Here is a 17355-nt window from a genome sequence, read left to right as displayed (position 1 = left end):
TTTTAACTATAAGCTCGCTTGGAATGGAGTTTAGTGGAGAAAGTTATGGCGCAACCAAATTTTGCGCTCAAGCTCCGCGTTGCAGACAGTTTGGCTAGTCTTGTGCCCATTTCTTTTCTTCCTCCTTTAATTTATGTATATCCATGTACTTATGTGGAGATGTGAAAGGCATATTGACACAAAAAAAACTTGCAATATTGCACGAAAGAACTGCTAAAAGCTCCAAATCCGTGCAAGGAACATTGAAATTAAGATTGCAGAGATATACAAAAAGAAGAAACTAATATTCAGACCTCAAATGTGGAATTCATTTACTGAAAATGATGCTCTAACTTGTGGAAACAGACCTTATCCTGAACAGGATGCTAAATTTTTCATCCAGCTAGTCATTTTGTTAAGTCCCAATGAAGAAATTCCCATCTTCCACTCCAGAAGCAGACCTTAATTCAAAACATAATCGTTTTTCGAGTCAATTTTCTTGATAGACAAGATCAACACACGGTGCTTGCCTGTTTTAAGCAACATAACGCTTTTTATCTGAAGTATGCCGAACAATATCAGCTTTGCTTATTCTGACGCAAGATAAACCCCTACATGGTCATAGAACACCACGAATTATGATCATTTTCAACTCTGGTCACGACAAATGTAACTGCTATAGGTAATGCACCCTTCTACGACATATGGGTGTACCAGCTTTCCAATGCTGCCACTCTCTTTTTCAGAAGAGAATCTTCATTCATACAAATTGATAATGCACATAGATGGATCCAACGAAGTGAGTACGGATGTATCAGAGAAAAACAGTCACACCCAAGTGCAACACTAAAAGAATGAAATCCACGGTAATAATTGGAAAGACAAGGATCTAAATAAAACTTTGAAAATCATCAGACTCCGTCTTTCTACCGAATGAAACAGTAAGTTCCAAAACAAACAGAAACAAGTAGGCAAAAATAATCTAACATAGTTACTAAAGACACAAGGAACACCAAAATTTGTGTACTCTTCAGTGTTCTTCATCATGGTTCTCACTCCTTTGCCTTGTTCGGTACCCTGAAAGCCCAATAAAATTCTATAAGATAAATCCAACTATGGATAAAGAGAAATCTGCCCATTTTGTTGCATATACTAACTCAATTGCGAGTCTTTGTAGCTGGTGGTGCTTCTTCTTTGGCTTCTCACTAGGTCCCCTGTTCAATTTAGACAAGGGAATCAATTTAGAATCCACCTATGATACATAAATACATTTTCAGTCAAGTATAGTAGAGCTTGTAATTTTGCTAGCTTGAATCAAAACCAATCATCTTCAATAAATGCATGGGTTCATGCATTCTGGACCCAAATACTAAATTGTGAGACGACGCCATACAAACTTGTTCCTTCAGATCATTCTTGAAACTTCACACTAACACTTCACACCAGTTGACAGGTTCAAATCACTCTTGATCTGCACATCACTGAACAAATATTATAGGTGAATGAGCCTCCGATTACTAAATGGTAAGTCAAAATACCAATGATTTCATTATAAGTAGCAGCCCAAAACAAATGGTAAGTCGAAATACCTTCGATCATGAATGAGCCTCCGATCACTGAAGCTGCATATTGGATATTTTCCGAACGCTAAAGAAGACAATGACCTTATATATCAAGAACAACTTTGCCCATTTTATGAACTGGCTAAAACTTTAGAAGAACGGTAAAGGATAAGACAAAAAAAGAAGATTACGTGTGCAATCCACAAGCTTCGAATTCCATTAACAATTGTAGCACCAGACCCAAGACAAAAAAATGCCAACAACAGATATCAGAGCCCAAACAAATCTTTCTTTGGAATACCCATAACTATAAGAAAATGAGAGAACATAGTGAATACTCTGAAGAAGAATGAATCTCTGCATATGGGTGAAGCTCTAAGCAAGTTTGATAAGATCATAACTTACATAGAACTAAATCTTTACTACTCTAACAATCCTTTTCTAATGTCTATTGAAACTATGCCCTAGTTAATCACTACATCACGTCAAATGAATATCGAACTTGGTTCCTACTGGATTTATAGCCCAACTAACAAAATTGGAAATATAAAAACATTTCTTCCAAGTAACAACCAAGGAAATACAAAGGAAAATCTTTTCATATAAAAGGCACAGATGCAAATCCCAAGTCACAGTGAACTCATACTACAATAGTTACCTTATCAGAGAAGGACGCAAAAAATATTTTATTTGGTGAAGAGACTTATTACGAGGGTTCCTCCCGACTATTTGTGTTGCGACCGTGCATTGTCTATGCTTTCAAAGGGGGCTTCGGATTCATTCATCCTAGGATGCTGACAAGAGTTTGATGACCCCTGTATAAGAGAATAACAAATATATTTACATTTTACTAAACAATATGCCTAGATCAATATGTTTCAAGTAATCCCACATCAACAAAAGGCAAGTTGTACCTGGCTCAAAATGGTTCCGTGGGATTGATTATGGTACTCCAACATCTATCCAGAAAAAACCATTAACAACAAATATTACAATAGTAATAAAAAGTTCAAATAACAGTAGAATCTAAAATGATTTCATAATAAGCACCTGACTAGTGAATGGGGAAAATCCACTCCTCGGCGGCATGATGTATGGTGATTGCATCTACATTAGATAAATTACCTCATTAGCATAAAGAGGCACCATAACTTGAAGAACATACAAACAAACTAATTGATCACCAAACTATTAAATACCCGACTAGGGACTGGGCAAAATCCACTCATAATCCCGGACGGCATGATGAATGGTGGCTGCTGCATCCATATAAAAAAATGACCAATTAGTAAAACATAAATACAAATTGAGGACAAAGAGCAATATACCTGATTATGAAAATTTAGATTTACAGTAGGACCACCAATGTTGCTAGGATAAACGGCACTTCGAAACTGATTTGAATTACTCGAATAATCTAGGAACTGAGTTTCATTATGCGTCGCTTGGACAACCAACTCTACATTACAAAGTAATAGATACATTAATTGGTATCATGTAACATAAGCGAAAAATTTAACTAATTATAATAAGTAGAATAATATGTCACTCACCTTGACTTTCTATTTGCGTTGGGGGAGTTCCTTTCTTAGATGTTTTCTTCTTTTTCTCACTGGAGCTTTTAAGCCTTCCGTAACTTAGTCCCTTTCGTTTCCTTCGAATGGGGTCCGCTACCGAAATATCGCACAAAGAAGCCTCATTATACTCATCATCACCAGCATCATCAGTCACAACCATACTTGATTTGTATGATGAAATTTCAGCCTTTGCTTTAACCATGTGCTTCCTCAATATTCTCATAGTATGTACATCTTCAGCTCCCAAACTCATCAGTTCAATGGATTCATGCATTAACGTGGAAAATCGATTAAATTTAGATGGACCCGGTGACATTTGATGGGATTCATCATTGACAATCCCTTCTTTGGCATCCTTAGTCCATCTTTTCAAAATATAGGAAGAAGGAATTACCGTAACCATCGACATGTTCACATTCAACACGCGTAAGGCATGGCGACACAACCACCCTTTTGATTCAAATAATTTGCATTCACAAGAAACTGATAAGTCTGCAGGGTCAAATCTAACAACATATTCACCTTGAATCCCAATCCCCATACACTTGAGAGTATATAAAGAAACCGATCCATCAGATGTAGTACTTGAAATATGTTCAGAGAGACTTTGCACAAATTCTTCATTAAACTTTAGAAAAATGGTACGGGTATATACCGAAGCAGCATGTGACAAGATCCCATTATTTTTAACCTGCGATTTGGCTGTCCCACGAGAACTATAATCATCTTGACTTTCAACTTCTCTCACATGTTTCAATTGTTCTTCATAATGGTGGACAAATTCTACAAGAGACAATGTCTTCGTCGACATATGTTGGAAGACATTATTGGTGCTCTCACTCCTTTGACTTGACCTTATACCACATGTAAAAGAGTCACGACCAAAAGCTGAACTCCATTTATGTCTAAGGTCATATAATCTCCGAAGCCAATTGTTATTTTTAGTACCCCACACCTCTTCCATTTCCCTCCATGTAGCTTCAAATTCGTCCTCTGATTTGCATCTATACATAAGCACTAAGAAATATTTATCCTTAAAACCTGGCTTATGGTAAAGATGTGGAATGTTTTGATTGGCATTTTTCCCGATGTGCCAAGTGCATAAACGATGCTGTGTATTTGGAAACACCATTCTAATGGCTTTTGCCATGGCTTGGTCTTGATCAGTGAATATGGTTTTCGGAGCCTTATTTCCCATAGACTTCAAAAACACATCAAATAACCAAATAAATGATTCTGCAGTCTCGTCCAGCAAAAATGCACAACCAAACAGAGTATTCTTCCAATGGTGATTAACCCCAACAAAAGGTGCACATATCATGTTATATTTGTTGGTACGGTATGTGGTATCAAACACTAGCACATCACCAAAACAGTCATAATCAAATTTAGACAAGCTATCTCTCCAAAATAAATTGGTCAATCTACCATCTTGATCTACTTGAACAGCATAGAAAAACATTGGGTTTTGCATTTGCATGCAATGAAAATGGTTCAAAAGACTTTGACAATCTCCGCCACTTATAACCTTGGATTTTTCCGTTTGCAAAAAATTTTGACAATCACGCAGGATGAAACCTAAGTTTTTGCTTCCTCCAGCTTCGTTTGCTAAAAATTTATATGCCGAAGTCCCCCCAATGCCTGCTTTAATCATATCAACCAAAACACCCTTGCACGTGTCAGATATCATTCTTCCACATCTAATCAAATGCTTTTGATCTTCCCGTACAAATGCATGATTATGCTCAGAAACATAGTCCATGACTTCATAGACACCCTTATCAACCTTAAATTTGATATGAGCAAGACACCCACATCTAACTTCAAATCTCTCATATTTCTTTTCTTGATCAGATGACCCAACCGAATGCCCCTCACAATTACACAAAAAAGTTCGCCGGGTTATTTCACCCTTTCTATTTTTAACCGCATTACCTTTTCTCACTCCAAATCCTTTGCTGATTGCATAAGCCACATACTTATGATATGCTTCAAGTTCATTTGAGAAAACCATCCCTACTACAAACTCAAAATCTTTGTCCATATCACGCATCACATGTGCAAGATGGGAAGTTTCATGCTGCAATCAAATGAACAAAAAATAATTCAAGAAAAATAGCATCTCATCCTTTACTTAAGAAAGCAAATTATGTTTTATGAGTAAAGAATTACCTCTAAGTCAGCCATTTGATATCTTTACAAGTGCAAAATAACTGAGGTGATGAGAGACTATGAAGTTCCCTCCTAATGAAATAAAAAACAAACATTTTTAGAACATAATCACTCACACAAACATTTTTAGAGCACAATCAAACACAATCAGCAAAATATACAAGCATGGGATTTATTTAGGGACCCAATGTAATTACTAAACTCCACATCGTCATCAATAACGAACGGAAAATCGAAATTAACGATATTGGGGTTTAATCTCTTACTTACTGCCAAACAGGAAAAATAATCTCAATGGGGTATCATGGACTTATGTCTTTCCCTCATTGGAGCCACACCTACTTTTTCTTAGATAGTTTTATGTCTAGAAAAAAAAGATTCAAGGAAAGTTCATATCTTATGCATTAATCCATTGTGTCTAAATGAAGTATCCGGACAAGCTATTAAAAAACCAATAAATTTGGCAAATTGATCACCATGTGTACCATAGAATGTCTACATTCTATACATAATTTTCAGGATCAGCTATACTTTTATAGTCACCGTTGTCATTCCAAAATCCCTAACATTAACATATCACGTTGCATATTGGCTTTAACCACACTAACCACGGCAGAAGTGCTCCACAACCAATAAAAACAATCAACTATTGATTCATTAGATTAGATATCCAATGATTTTCAATTAGACAAAGCAGTAAAGCCAGCCACCCAGACAACATAATTTACAAGTTAACATCTAACAAATTCATTCTAGCTACTATTTCTAAGCTTTGAGTTTCACTAAGATGCGACTCTACTGGTACATCGGTACATCCACTCAAGACTGTCTATTGTTTGCAAATAAGCCCAACAAATAAACATAGTAGCCCAAATAGGTTGCAGTACATTGCTTGCAAATACATCCTATATTATGGATTTCTCACAAGAGAAATGATCAGGATATTGAACTTTGGCAATAAAAGGAAGAGTTAAAAAATTGCCTGTTCCTCCCGCGACAAATGAGCACGTTCAACAGCAAGCATTTCTTCCCACCTCAAAACCTAGTGTTACAGAGATATCACACGAAGGAATTATTAAGTTTTTAGTGCAAATATTAGTGGTACTAAATGTTGGAGTTTGTGCTATTGTCCACAAACTTCCGGTGATATCTTAATGCTAATTAAAGAAACGATAAAAGTACTCACATATTGTGCATAGTGAATCGCATCATCAGACTTCAAGCAATATTTCAATGCATGCAGGAGATCCTGGATTATCATGTATGAAACATTTCAGGGACAATGAAAGTAAAATCAAAGGAAGTAGATGGGCAAACTTACATGTAGGAAATTTGTGATGTAAGCTATACACCCAAATTTACATATATAAGAAAAACGAAAGGCATAGTTCAAGTGTATCCTATCCACATTTACATTGATTCAATGGATACACTTGTCTTATCAAATTGAGTGAAAACTCAAAGATTCTCATTTTTGCTTGTTAATTGCAAAAGGCATAATCACCCTGTAAGTACCAGCTACCTCAACAAATATCTGAAAAAGTTGAAGAAATGCGTTACTAAAATGTCTAGCTAAATCATCATCTACTTAAGTTGATCTTCCAGGACCATTGCCATTTATATTTGAATCAACTAGAATTTAACTTAAAAGAGCTCCTAAATTGCCTTGAGCAAGGTAAGGCCAATAGCACATGAGTTCCATTTTTTCCTCCTATGGATTTTCCATGATGATGTTCCTCCATCTTAACTCAGATATCAGATAGTAGATAAAAGCATCCATGTACGCAATCTCTGTTTTGGCTTTCTCGATGTCCTCCTCATCAAGTAATAGAAATCCAAATGGATCATTGCCTACTTCAACTTCCGTGGATGCAAGATAAAGGAACATAAGCTGTTAGAGGCATAGTGGCTCTAACTAGATAGTGCTTTATCCGATCTAGTTTCCTTGACAGTTTACAGATGGAGGACAATAATTCTTGAAGCGCAAACAACATGGAGGGCCCTGATTTTCAGTGTTACAAAAAGTACAGATAAATTTACATGACCTTGTGCTTGTTCTTATTGATCCTCGGCCGCTCATTGATCACGAAACCAAACTGCAAGGGGGAACTCAAGATAAAAAAATATAAAAAAAGCCAGTTATTTAAACATAATTAGATCCACACTTGAATTGACTACAATTAACAAAAATGTCGAACGTGAACATAATCAGTTTGCAGAAAATAGACTAATTGATGCACTTAACTAATAGAGCTCAATAATCTCAAAGCAATGCAACTGAAAAGATCCCTTTTATATTTTTGCAGATGAAATCCAATGAAGAGACAACCTATGATGCTTGCATCTATTCTCTCCAGCACAAGAACAAAAATGGTTGTCTGTGGCATTATCCACAGATTGCACTCAAGAAAAATGCCTGATGTTCTTTCAACCAAAATCAATAGAGAGCGTAAGAATGAGCACAGGCCACATCTTTCATTTACCACACAGTCATAACAAGCACAAGCATTATCACCCATTCACCAAACGAACCTCAAGCTGACTATTTGACAAATTAAGCACGACCAATCCGACAATCTGCCCGAACGCCAAAAAAACATAATAATAGGGAACCTGTTGGTGGCGCGGTTCGTTATAGAGAGCCGAACAAAGCCGTTTCTCGGGACAAAGAGAGAGGGGCAGAGGACGAATCGCCAATGGGGGGCTTCGGAGGCGACGGCGTAGGCGGAGGCGGCCGCGTGGTCGAGATCTGAGCCACCAATCTTCACGTTAGGGCAAAAACGATGGGAATTTCAAGTCATACAAAACCCTAACCTGAGAATGGGGCTTCGGGAGGTAACGCAGAGGGCGAGTCGGAGCCCGAGATCTCCAAAGGGGCTGCGGGAGGCGACGGCAGAGGCGCGGTTCGTCACAGAGAGCAGAGCGGAGCCATTTCTCGGGATAGAGAGAGTGGCAGAGGACGAATCGCCAATGGAGGGCTTCGGAGGAGACGGCGACGGCGTAGGCGGAGGCGGCCGCGTGGTCAGGATCTGAGCCACCGATGGGCTCCGGGAGGCGACGACGGAGGAAACCGGCGGAGGCAGAGGCGCGGTCCACAAAAAGAGCCGCGCTTCGCGGAGGAAAGAGAGAGAGAGCAAATGGGTTTTCTAGAAGGGGACGGCGGAGGCAACCGGTGTAGGCGCGGCGGGTTCACGACCAAAGGATGCGAAGTCGGGGAGGAAGGAAGAGGAAGTCGGGGAGGAAGAAAGAGGAAGTCACGAGCGGGAGGAATTTTGAGCGGGAGGAGTAAAGGAGAGAGAAACCAGGAGGTGAAAAGTGAATATTTGAGCACTAACGGAGGAGAGTTAACGGAGAATGGGAGAGAGAAGGGAAAGCGGCTGATTCTTTAGTAAATCTGATCTGTGGGCCCTTCTTGCCACGTGTCTTCCGCTCAATGGTGTTATGTATTGCTGACGTGGTGTATTCCACTCACGCAATATTTTCTCGTTTAAGATATTAGATAAAGACGTGATTTAATACTTAATTAATTTAACACTTCTCATCATATTTAGTCCGGTCTTTTTTGCCTAGTACTAAGCGTAGATATATTTAGTTGAGGGAACTAAATGGGATTTAGAAAGATTTGAACTCAGAACCTCCATCTCGTATGATAACATGTTATCTGATAACATGAAGTGAAGGGGATGATGAACAGCGATAATGTCCATTCACCTTCCCCTTCGCCTTCTCTTTCTCCTTCTCCGCTGCTTCGAATCCTTCAACTTTCTCTCCATTTTTACTCCCAAGAGCTTTGCAGATTCCAACGAATACCCATCATCTCCCTCATCTCCCTTCACCGACAGAAAACCAGAAACAGGAAAACATACTTGAAAGTTGCTGTCTTTTTTAAAACCTTTGAAGCTGTCGAGAGAAAGACGACGACGACGAGAAGTTTGCTGGAAAGAAACGATGCGAAGAATGGTAAATCCCTCTGCTCTTCCTCCTCTTGTTCGACCACCATCTGGTAATCTCACTCCCTCTCCTCCCGTCTTTGCATCGGCTCTTCTTCTTCTTCTTCCTCGCATTGTCGATTCCTCTCCCTCCCGTCACTTTCGCACTTCACGCTCCACTTCTGGACTGAGCGATTCCCTGAACCGATCCCAAGTTTTGGAATTTGTGATGAATTTATGCAAAAATGGCGGGTTGGCAAAAGCCGACGATGCTTTGCATTATTTTAAGGTTATGATTCGGCTGAACCCTTTGCCTTCAACTCCCTGTTTTATCCAACTCTTGGGAGCTGCGGTGAGGACGAAGCATTATGCTATCGCCATCCACATGATCGAGCGGATGGACTCCTTGAGGATATCTCGCAACATTTACGTTCTCAGCATTCTGATAAATTGCCTCTGCCACTTGAAAAGGACTGATCTTGGATTTTCCGTTTTGACCAAAATGTTCAAGCTTGGGCTTGAACCGAGTGTGGTGACCTTGACCACTTTGCTCAACGGGCTCTGTGAAGAGGGTAAGATCGCACGAGCCTTGACCTTGGTGGAAGAAATGCAGGGCAAAGGGTTTTAGGCCAATGTAGTTACGTGCGGTGTCATCGTGAAGGGATTGTGTAGAGCTGGTCATACTTCGACAGCCGTTCGGTTGATGAGGAATATGGAAGAAAGGGGTTGCGAGCTGAATGTGGTCATGTACAGCACGATCATCGATAGTTATTGCAAGGAAGGACTGGTGGCGGAGGCATTTGGCTTCTTTGACTGCATGAGTCACCAGGGAATTCGCCCAGATATCTTCACTTATAATACCTTGATTCATGGCTTAGGCTGCATAGGCGATTGGAAACAAGCGAAGACCTTGTTAGAGAAGATGATTAATGATGGAATCCACCCAGATGTTATCACCTATAACTCCTTCATCCACGGTCTATGCCTTTGTGGTCAATGGGAAGAAGCTCAAGTCCAGTTGAGTGAGATGGTGCGGGGAGGAACCAGGCCAGGTTGTCAAACCTTCAATATTATCTTGGATGCACTCTGCAAACAGGGCATGACTGATGAGGGGAAGCGGATATTAGATACGATGTTCGAGATGGATGTTGAGCCGAATGTAGTTACTTACAACTCATTAATCAATGGTTACTGCTGACCAAAAAAAAAAAAATCAATGGTTACTGCCTTCAGAATCGAATGGATGATGCTGCAATGACATTTTGTGTGATGACTGCAAGGAAATGCAATCCTGATGTCGTGACCTATAACACATTGATTAATGGGTATTTTGTGGTTAAAAGAGTCGATAAGGCGATGAGTCTCCTTGGCGAAATGTTGGAGAAAGGATTAGTCCCTAATGTTGCCACCTATAGTTGTCTTATGCGTGGCTTTTTCCTTGCTGGAAACCCCAGGGTTGCACATCAGCTGTTTTACAAAATGCTGGCTTGCAATCATATTGATCAACAAACTTATGCCATCATGTTAGATGGCCTTTGCAAAAATCAACAAGTCGACAAGGCAATGGCATTGTTTCGACAAACGGAAGATTGCATCGGCGATGTTAATATCGTCCACTGCACCATCCTTATTAACAGCTTGTGTGAGGCTGGGGAACTTGGACCTGCGATGAACCTCTTCAATTCGTTGGATGCCAAAGGGTTGCGACCTAATGTTGTGACATTTAGTGCCATCATAAAAGGACTATGTAAAGCTGGCCAAATATGTGAAGCTTGCGAGCTACTTCATAATATGAAAGAGAAGGGATGTCCTCCAGATGGTGTCGTGTATGACATTATTATCCGAGCACTCCTTGAAGATGGTCAGAAAGCGAGGGCAGTGCTTCTTTTAAGGGAGATGGTTGAGAAAGGCTTCTCACCGAATACTACATCCACAGCTAAATTGCTGAGTGCATCAGCTAACAATACATTAGAATCCTGAAAATCTGCACTGGGGACGTAAGCTCTCCTGAATTGCGATTGGTTGCATATAGTAAGTAGCCTACTTTTATCTCGATGAGAGAAGATTGGGCTTGCATCATCTAACACTAGTTAGTTCTGTATATTCTCAGATTAATTTGTTACAAGGAAGAAAACATGTCGTTGTACGGAAAATTATCTGCATTTGAACTTCTGCTACTTCGGTCATACTAAGTTTCTTGCAGGGACATTTATGTACAGTTAACTTCAAGATGAACCCAGTCCTCCTTCCTAATGAGTTTTCTAGAAAATTATTGTCACAATGGTCTAGCCTGTGACGTGAAGGTGAAAGATTGAGGGTACTTGGTTGAAATTCAGGGGGCTGATAGAGAGTAGTTCCTTAATGTTAGCCTAGTGATTACATTCTATCTTCAAATTGTTGTTTCTGTTGTTTTAAGTGATTTATCAAGCACGCAACTTCAAAATCGTAGTGAAACAGAGAGATTAATGTCTTGCAACCTAGGAATGATCATCTCGGATACGAGGAGGTGATATGATTGGACTCTTTATCTCGGATTACAAGTACTCTTCAGTTTCTTCCTTTTCTGTTCCTTTTTCTCTTCTTAACTTTGCCATTTCTGATGAGAAAGTAGCATTGTAGTTTCTGGCTCAAGTTCAAGCATTCCTGTGGGATTTTATATGGAAGAATCGATGGACTCCATGAAATCGAATCATAAAATATATAGCCAACTAATCACTTGAAGATTAAGATCTTAAAGGGAAAATATGAAAACAGGTTAGAAAGAAGATGATAAACGATGATGGGGGAAATTACCAAAAAAATTTTAAATTTATTATACTTGTGTCAATTCAGTTCTAAACCTTTTAATTTGGCTAGTTTAGTCTTGAACCTTTTGAAAATTCGTCGATTCGGTTCTAAACCTTTCATTGGATTTGTCAATTTAGTTCAAAACTTTTTTACGATTTTCTAATTTGGTCTTTCCGGTGAAGTTTGGCTGAAAACTGCTGACATGATGATCTAGTTAGCGCCAGCTATCCTACGTGGCACGGTCGGCATTGATGTCGATAATTTGTGCCATTTTTAATTTTTATGAAATTTTCAATTATTTGTTTCTTTTTTGTTTTCTTTTTCTTCTTTTCTTTCTTCTTTTTTTTCAACTTTGGGTCGACGAGATCGCCGGCTGCGGGCAAGGGCTGTGATGGTCGGCCAGATCTAGCGAGAGCGGCCCTTGCCGGCCCAAGGTTGGAAAGGAAAGAAAAGAAATTTTTTTAAAAAATCCAGAAACATTAAAATATCGCAAAAATCATCCACGTTAGTGCTGATGGCACCACGTAGGATAGCCAGCGCTCACTATACCGCCAAGCCAAAATTGGCTGGAATGACTAATTGACAAATTGTCAAAAAATTGAGAACTAAATTAGCAAATCGTAAAAAATGTTTAGGATTAAATTGGGACATTTTAAAGGTTTAGTACTGAATAGGCAAATTGTCAAAAGATTTATGACTAAGTTGGTCCAATTGAAAGGTTTAGAACTCGTAAACCTAATGATATTTTTATCCGTTATGAGTATGAGTCGGCCGGTAAACACAACTTGTTTGAGGTGGGGGAACTTGGACCTACGATGAACCTCTTCAATTCGTTGGATGCCAAAGGATTGCGACCCAATGTTGTGGCATTTAGGGTGTGCATAGCAACGATTCTGTGTACGGGAACTGATTCTGCTCAGAAATGATTCTTTTTTATTCTGTTCACAATAACAATTTCTAAGCATTTGAAGGCGTTTGGTAACTGCCCAAAATTTTTATTTTTAAAATAGAAAAAGAACAGAAATGCGTATGGTAACTATATAAAATTTCTTTTTATTAATAATATTTTGAATTTTTTAATATTTCTTTCTTTTTTTTCCCTTTTTTTTTCTTTTTTTTTTCTTTCTTTCCCTTCGCTTCCTTGGCCATGGCCAGTCGCCGACGCCGGTGATTGGCCACAGGCCAAGGCCGACGAGGGCGTCGCGGCCCCCGCTACCGCCCTCGTCGCCGCCCTCGCCATGGCTGGGCGAGGCCTCGCCGTCGCGGCCGCAAGCAGTCCTCACCGGCCCTGGCCTATGGCCGGTCGCTGGTGGCCGGCGGCAGGCAAAAAACAACAAACCAAGAGGAAGAAGAAAATCAAAAAGAGTCAGAAATGGAAAAATTATTCCCAGAATCAAGAAGCTACTTTTTTTTGCTTCTTGATTCCGTTCCAAAACTGATTCTGAGAACAATTTTTTGTAAAGTTGTGCCCGGGCACAAATTTTAACAAACGGATTTTTGTTCCCAAATTGATTCTGGAAACAAAAGAACAGAAATTTTCACTATTTGGCAACTTGCCAAACGGGCCCTTAATGCCATCATAAAAGGACTATGTAAAGCTGGCCAAATAAGTGAAGCTTGCGAGCTACTTCATAATATGAAAGAGAAGGGATGTCCTCCAAGTGGTGTCGCGTATGACATTATCATCCGAGCACTCCTCGAAGATGCTCAGAAAGCGAGGGCAATGCTTCTTCTAGGGGAGATGGTTGAGAAAGGCTTCTCACCAAATGCTGCATCCACAGCTAAAATTTTGGGTGCATCAGCAAACAATACATTAGAATCCTGAGAATCTGCACTGGAAACGGAAGCTCTCATGAATTGCGATTGTGTGCATATAGTAAGTAGCCAACTTTTATCTGGATGAGAATGGATTGGGCTTGCATCATCAAACACTAGTTAGTTCTGATAAGGAAGAAAAGGATAAGTGCATTGAAAGTCCTAAAACTTGTCATCAAAGTGCAATTGAGTCCTAAAACTTTCAAAATGTACATTCGAGTCTTAAAACTTATCATAAAAGTTCAATTGAGTCCTAAAACTTTCAAAAAGTGCAATCGAGTCCTAAAACTTGTCAAGTTAGTCCAATTAAGTTCCTCTTTTGATTGCACTTTTTAAAAGTTTTATGACTCAATTGCACTTTCACAACAAGTTTTAGGACTCGATTGCACTTTTTGAAAGTTTTAGGACTTGATTGTACTTTCATGACAAGTTTTAGGATTTTATTGCACTTTTTAAAAGTTTTAGGACTTCTAATTCGCTTATCCCGGAAGAAAACATGGCGGTGTACGGAAAGTTATCTGCATTTGGTGACTTCTGCTTCTTCGGCCAAACCAAGGTAGTTCCTTGCAGGGACCCTCCTGTACAGTTAACTTCAAGTTGAACCCAGTCCTCCCCCATACTGAGTTTTCATAAAAATTACGGTCACAATGGTGTAGTCGGTGACATGAAAGCGAAAGATTGAGGAAACTCAGAGGGTTGAAATTTAAGTGGCCGCTAGAAGAGTAGTTCCTTAATGTTAGCCTAGAGATTATTTTCTATCTTCAAATTGTTGTTTCTGTTGTTTCGACTGATTTATGAAACGCACAACTTCAGAATCGTAGTCTAACCGAGAGATTAATGTGTGTCAGCCTAGGAACGATCATCACTGGATATGTGGAGGTGAGAACTTTTTATTGGGAGTCTCCTTATCTGGGATTACTAGTCCTCTTCAGTTTCTTCCTTTTCTGTTCCTTTCTCTCTTTTTAACTTTGCCTTTTCTGATGATAAAGCACCATTGAAGTTTCTGCCTCGAAGGCATTCGTGTGATTTTGTGTCATCTTTTGAAACCTACAAATTTTTGAAGTTTGAAATATGGTGTTGAAGGTTATAACTTGATGTTGATTCTGTGTGATCCTAAGACTCAAGTTAGGTAATAATACGGCGGGGACTAGTCCTAATAACCCTCGCGTCTCTGCATTGGCTCTTCTTCTTCTTCTTCCTGCCAACGTCGACTCCTCTCCCTCCCGTCACTTTCGCACCACTTCACGCTCCTCTTCTGAACCGAGCGATGCCACGGATCGATCCCAAGTTGTGGAATTTGTGATGAACCGATGCAAAAATGGCGGGTTGGCAAGACCCGACGATGCTCTGCATTATTTTAAGGTTATGATTCGGCTTAACCCTTTGCCTTCAGCTACCTGTTTCGTCCAACTCTTGGGAGCTGCGGTGAGGATAAAACATTATGCTATCGCCATCCACATGATCGAGTGAATGAACTCCTTGGGGATATCTCGCAACATTTACGTTCTCAGCATTCTGATAAATTGCCTCTGCCACTTGAAAATGCCTGATCTTGGATTTTCCATTTTGACCAAAATGTTCAAGCTTGGGCTTGTACCAAGTGTGGTGACCTTGACCACTTTGCTCAACGGGCTCTGTGAAGAGGGTAAGATCGCACGAGCCTTGACCTTGGTGGAAGAAATGCAGGGCAAAGGGTTTAAGGCCAATGTAGTTACGTGCGGTGTCATCGTGAAGGGATTGTGTAGAGCTGGTCATACTTCGACAGCCGTTCGGTTCATGAGGAATATGGAAGAAAGGGGTTGCGAGCTGAATGTGGTCATGTACAGCACGATCATTGATAGTTACTGCAAGGAAGGACTGGTGGCGGAGGCATTTGGATTCTTTGACTGCATTAGTCACCAGGGAATTTGCCCAAACGTCTTCACTTATGATACCTTGATTCATGGCTTAGGCTGCATAGGCGAATGGAAACAAGCAAAGACCTTGTTAGAGAAGATGATTAATGATGGAATCCACCCGGATGTTATCACTTATAACTCCTTGATCCATGGTCTATGCCTTTGTGGCCAATGGGAAGAGGTTCGAGTCCAGTTGAGTGAGATGGTGCGGGGAGGGACAAGGCCAGATTATCAAACCTTCACTATTATCTTGGATGCACTCTGCAAACAGGGCATGACTGATGAGGCGAAGTGCATATTTGATACGATGATCGAGATGGATGTTGAGCCGAATGTAGTTACTTACAACTCGTTAATCAATGGTTACTGCCTTCAGAATCGAATGGATGATGCTGCAATGACATTTTGTTTGATGACCGCAAGGAAATGCAATCCTGGTGTCTTGAACTATTACACATTGATGGGTATTTTGCAGTTAAAAGAGTCGATAAGGCAATGAGTCTCCTTTGGGAAATGTTGGAGAAAGGATTGGTCCCTGACGTTGCCACCTACGGTTGTCTAATGTATGGCTTTTTCCATGCTGGAAACCCCAGGGTTGCACATCAGCTGTTTTACAAAATGCTGGCTTGCAATCATATTGATCAACAAACTTATGCCATCATGTTAGATGGCCTTTGCAAAAATCAACAAGTCGACAAGGCAATGGCATTGTTTCAACAAATGGAAGATTGCATCGGCGATGTTAATATCGTCCACTGCACCATTATATTTACGGCTTGTTTGAGGTGGGGGAACTTGGACCTGTGATGAACCTCTTCAATTCGTTGGATGCCAAAGGGTTGCGACCTCATGTCGCGACATTTAGTGCCATCAAAAAAGGACTATGTAAAGCTGGCCAAATATGTGAAGCTTGCGAGCTACTTCATAATATGACAGAGAAGGGATGTCCTCCAAGTGGTGTCGTGTATGACATTATCATCCGAGCACTCCTCGAAGATGGTCAGAAAGCGAGGGCAATGCTTCTTCTAGGGGAGGTGGTTGAGAAAGGCTTCTCACCAAATGCTGCATCCACAGCTAAAATTTTGGGAGCATCAGCAAACGATACATTAGAATCCTGAGAATCTGCACTGGGGACGGAAGCTCTCATGAATTGCGATTGTGTGCATATAGTAAGTAGCCGACTTTTATCTCGATGAGAATGGATTGGGCTTGCATCATCAAACACTAGTTAGTTCTGATAAGGAAGAAAACATGGCGGTGTACGGAAAGCTACCTGCATTTGGTGACTTCTGCTTCTTCGGTAGTTTCTTGCAGGGACCCTTCTGTACAGTGAAACTTCAAGATGAACCCAGTCCTCCCCCATACTGAGTTTTCGTAAAAATTACAGTCACAATGGTGTAGTCGGTGACATGAAAGTGAAAGATTGAGGAAACTCAGAGGGTTGAAATTTAAGTGGCCGCTAGAGAGTAGTTCCTTAATGTTAGCCTAGAGATTATTTTCTCTCTTCAAATTGTTGTTTCTGTTGTTTCGACTGATTTATGAAACGCACAACTTCAGAATCGTAGTCTAACCGAGAGATTAACGTGTGTCAGCCTAGGAACGATCATCACTGGACATGTGGAGGTGAGATCTTTTT

At 40.1% G+C, this 17355-nt stretch overlaps 1 protein-coding gene and 2 pseudogenes across 3 annotated transcripts; 2 read left to right on the top strand and 1 right to left on the bottom strand.

The window, feature by feature from the left end:
• Positions 1–1854: 1854 nt before the first annotated feature.
• Positions 1855–8644, bottom strand: LOC115687631 (protein FAR1-RELATED SEQUENCE 5-like). 3 transcript variants are annotated; one of them, XM_056312241.1, is made up of 9 exons: positions 7904–8644; positions 7336–7386; positions 6477–6539; positions 5291–5362; positions 3095–5198; positions 2741–3000; positions 2592–2648; positions 2456–2500; positions 1855–2356 (listed from the first exon to the last, which is right to left on the bottom strand). In XM_056312241.1, exons 4-9 carry the CDS (start codon positions 5303–5305, stop codon positions 2267–2269), a joined length of 2571 nt encoding a protein of 856 aa, XP_056168216.1. In that variant the 5' UTR covers positions 5306–5362; positions 6477–6539; positions 7336–7386; positions 7904–8644; the 3' UTR covers positions 1855–2266. The 3 variants fall into 3 exon arrangements, 2 of the variants coding, with proteins under 2 accessions (XP_056168216.1, XP_056168217.1); XM_056312242.1 differs by lacking the exons at positions 5291–5362; positions 6477–6539; positions 7336–7386; positions 7904–8644 and having other exon boundaries at positions 1856–2356; positions 2741–2800; positions 2870–3000; positions 3095–3784; XR_008816780.1 differs by lacking the exons at positions 1855–2356; positions 2456–2500; positions 2592–2648; ... (1 more) ...; positions 3095–5198; positions 5291–5362 and adding an exon at positions 6279–6332 and having other exon boundaries at positions 7904–8555.
• A 397-nt stretch (positions 8645–9041) lies between these two features.
• Positions 9042–11123, top strand: LOC115667089 (pentatricopeptide repeat-containing protein At1g63330-like; annotated as a pseudogene).
• Positions 11124–15186: 4063 nt separating this feature from the next.
• Positions 15187–16837, top strand: LOC115666608 (pentatricopeptide repeat-containing protein At1g63130, mitochondrial-like; annotated as a pseudogene).
• Positions 16838–17355: the final 518 nt, after the last annotated feature.

This window comes from Syzygium oleosum, unplaced genomic scaffold, assembly GCF_021117445.2.
Source record: "Syzygium oleosum isolate NSW1041296 unplaced genomic scaffold, Sole_v2.1 Sole_v2.06, whole genome shotgun sequence".
Taxonomy (NCBI): Eukaryota; Viridiplantae; Streptophyta; class Magnoliopsida; order Myrtales; family Myrtaceae; genus Syzygium; species Syzygium oleosum.
The sequence above is the reverse complement of the archived record's forward strand: the minus strand, read 5'-3'. Positions and strand labels throughout refer to the sequence as shown.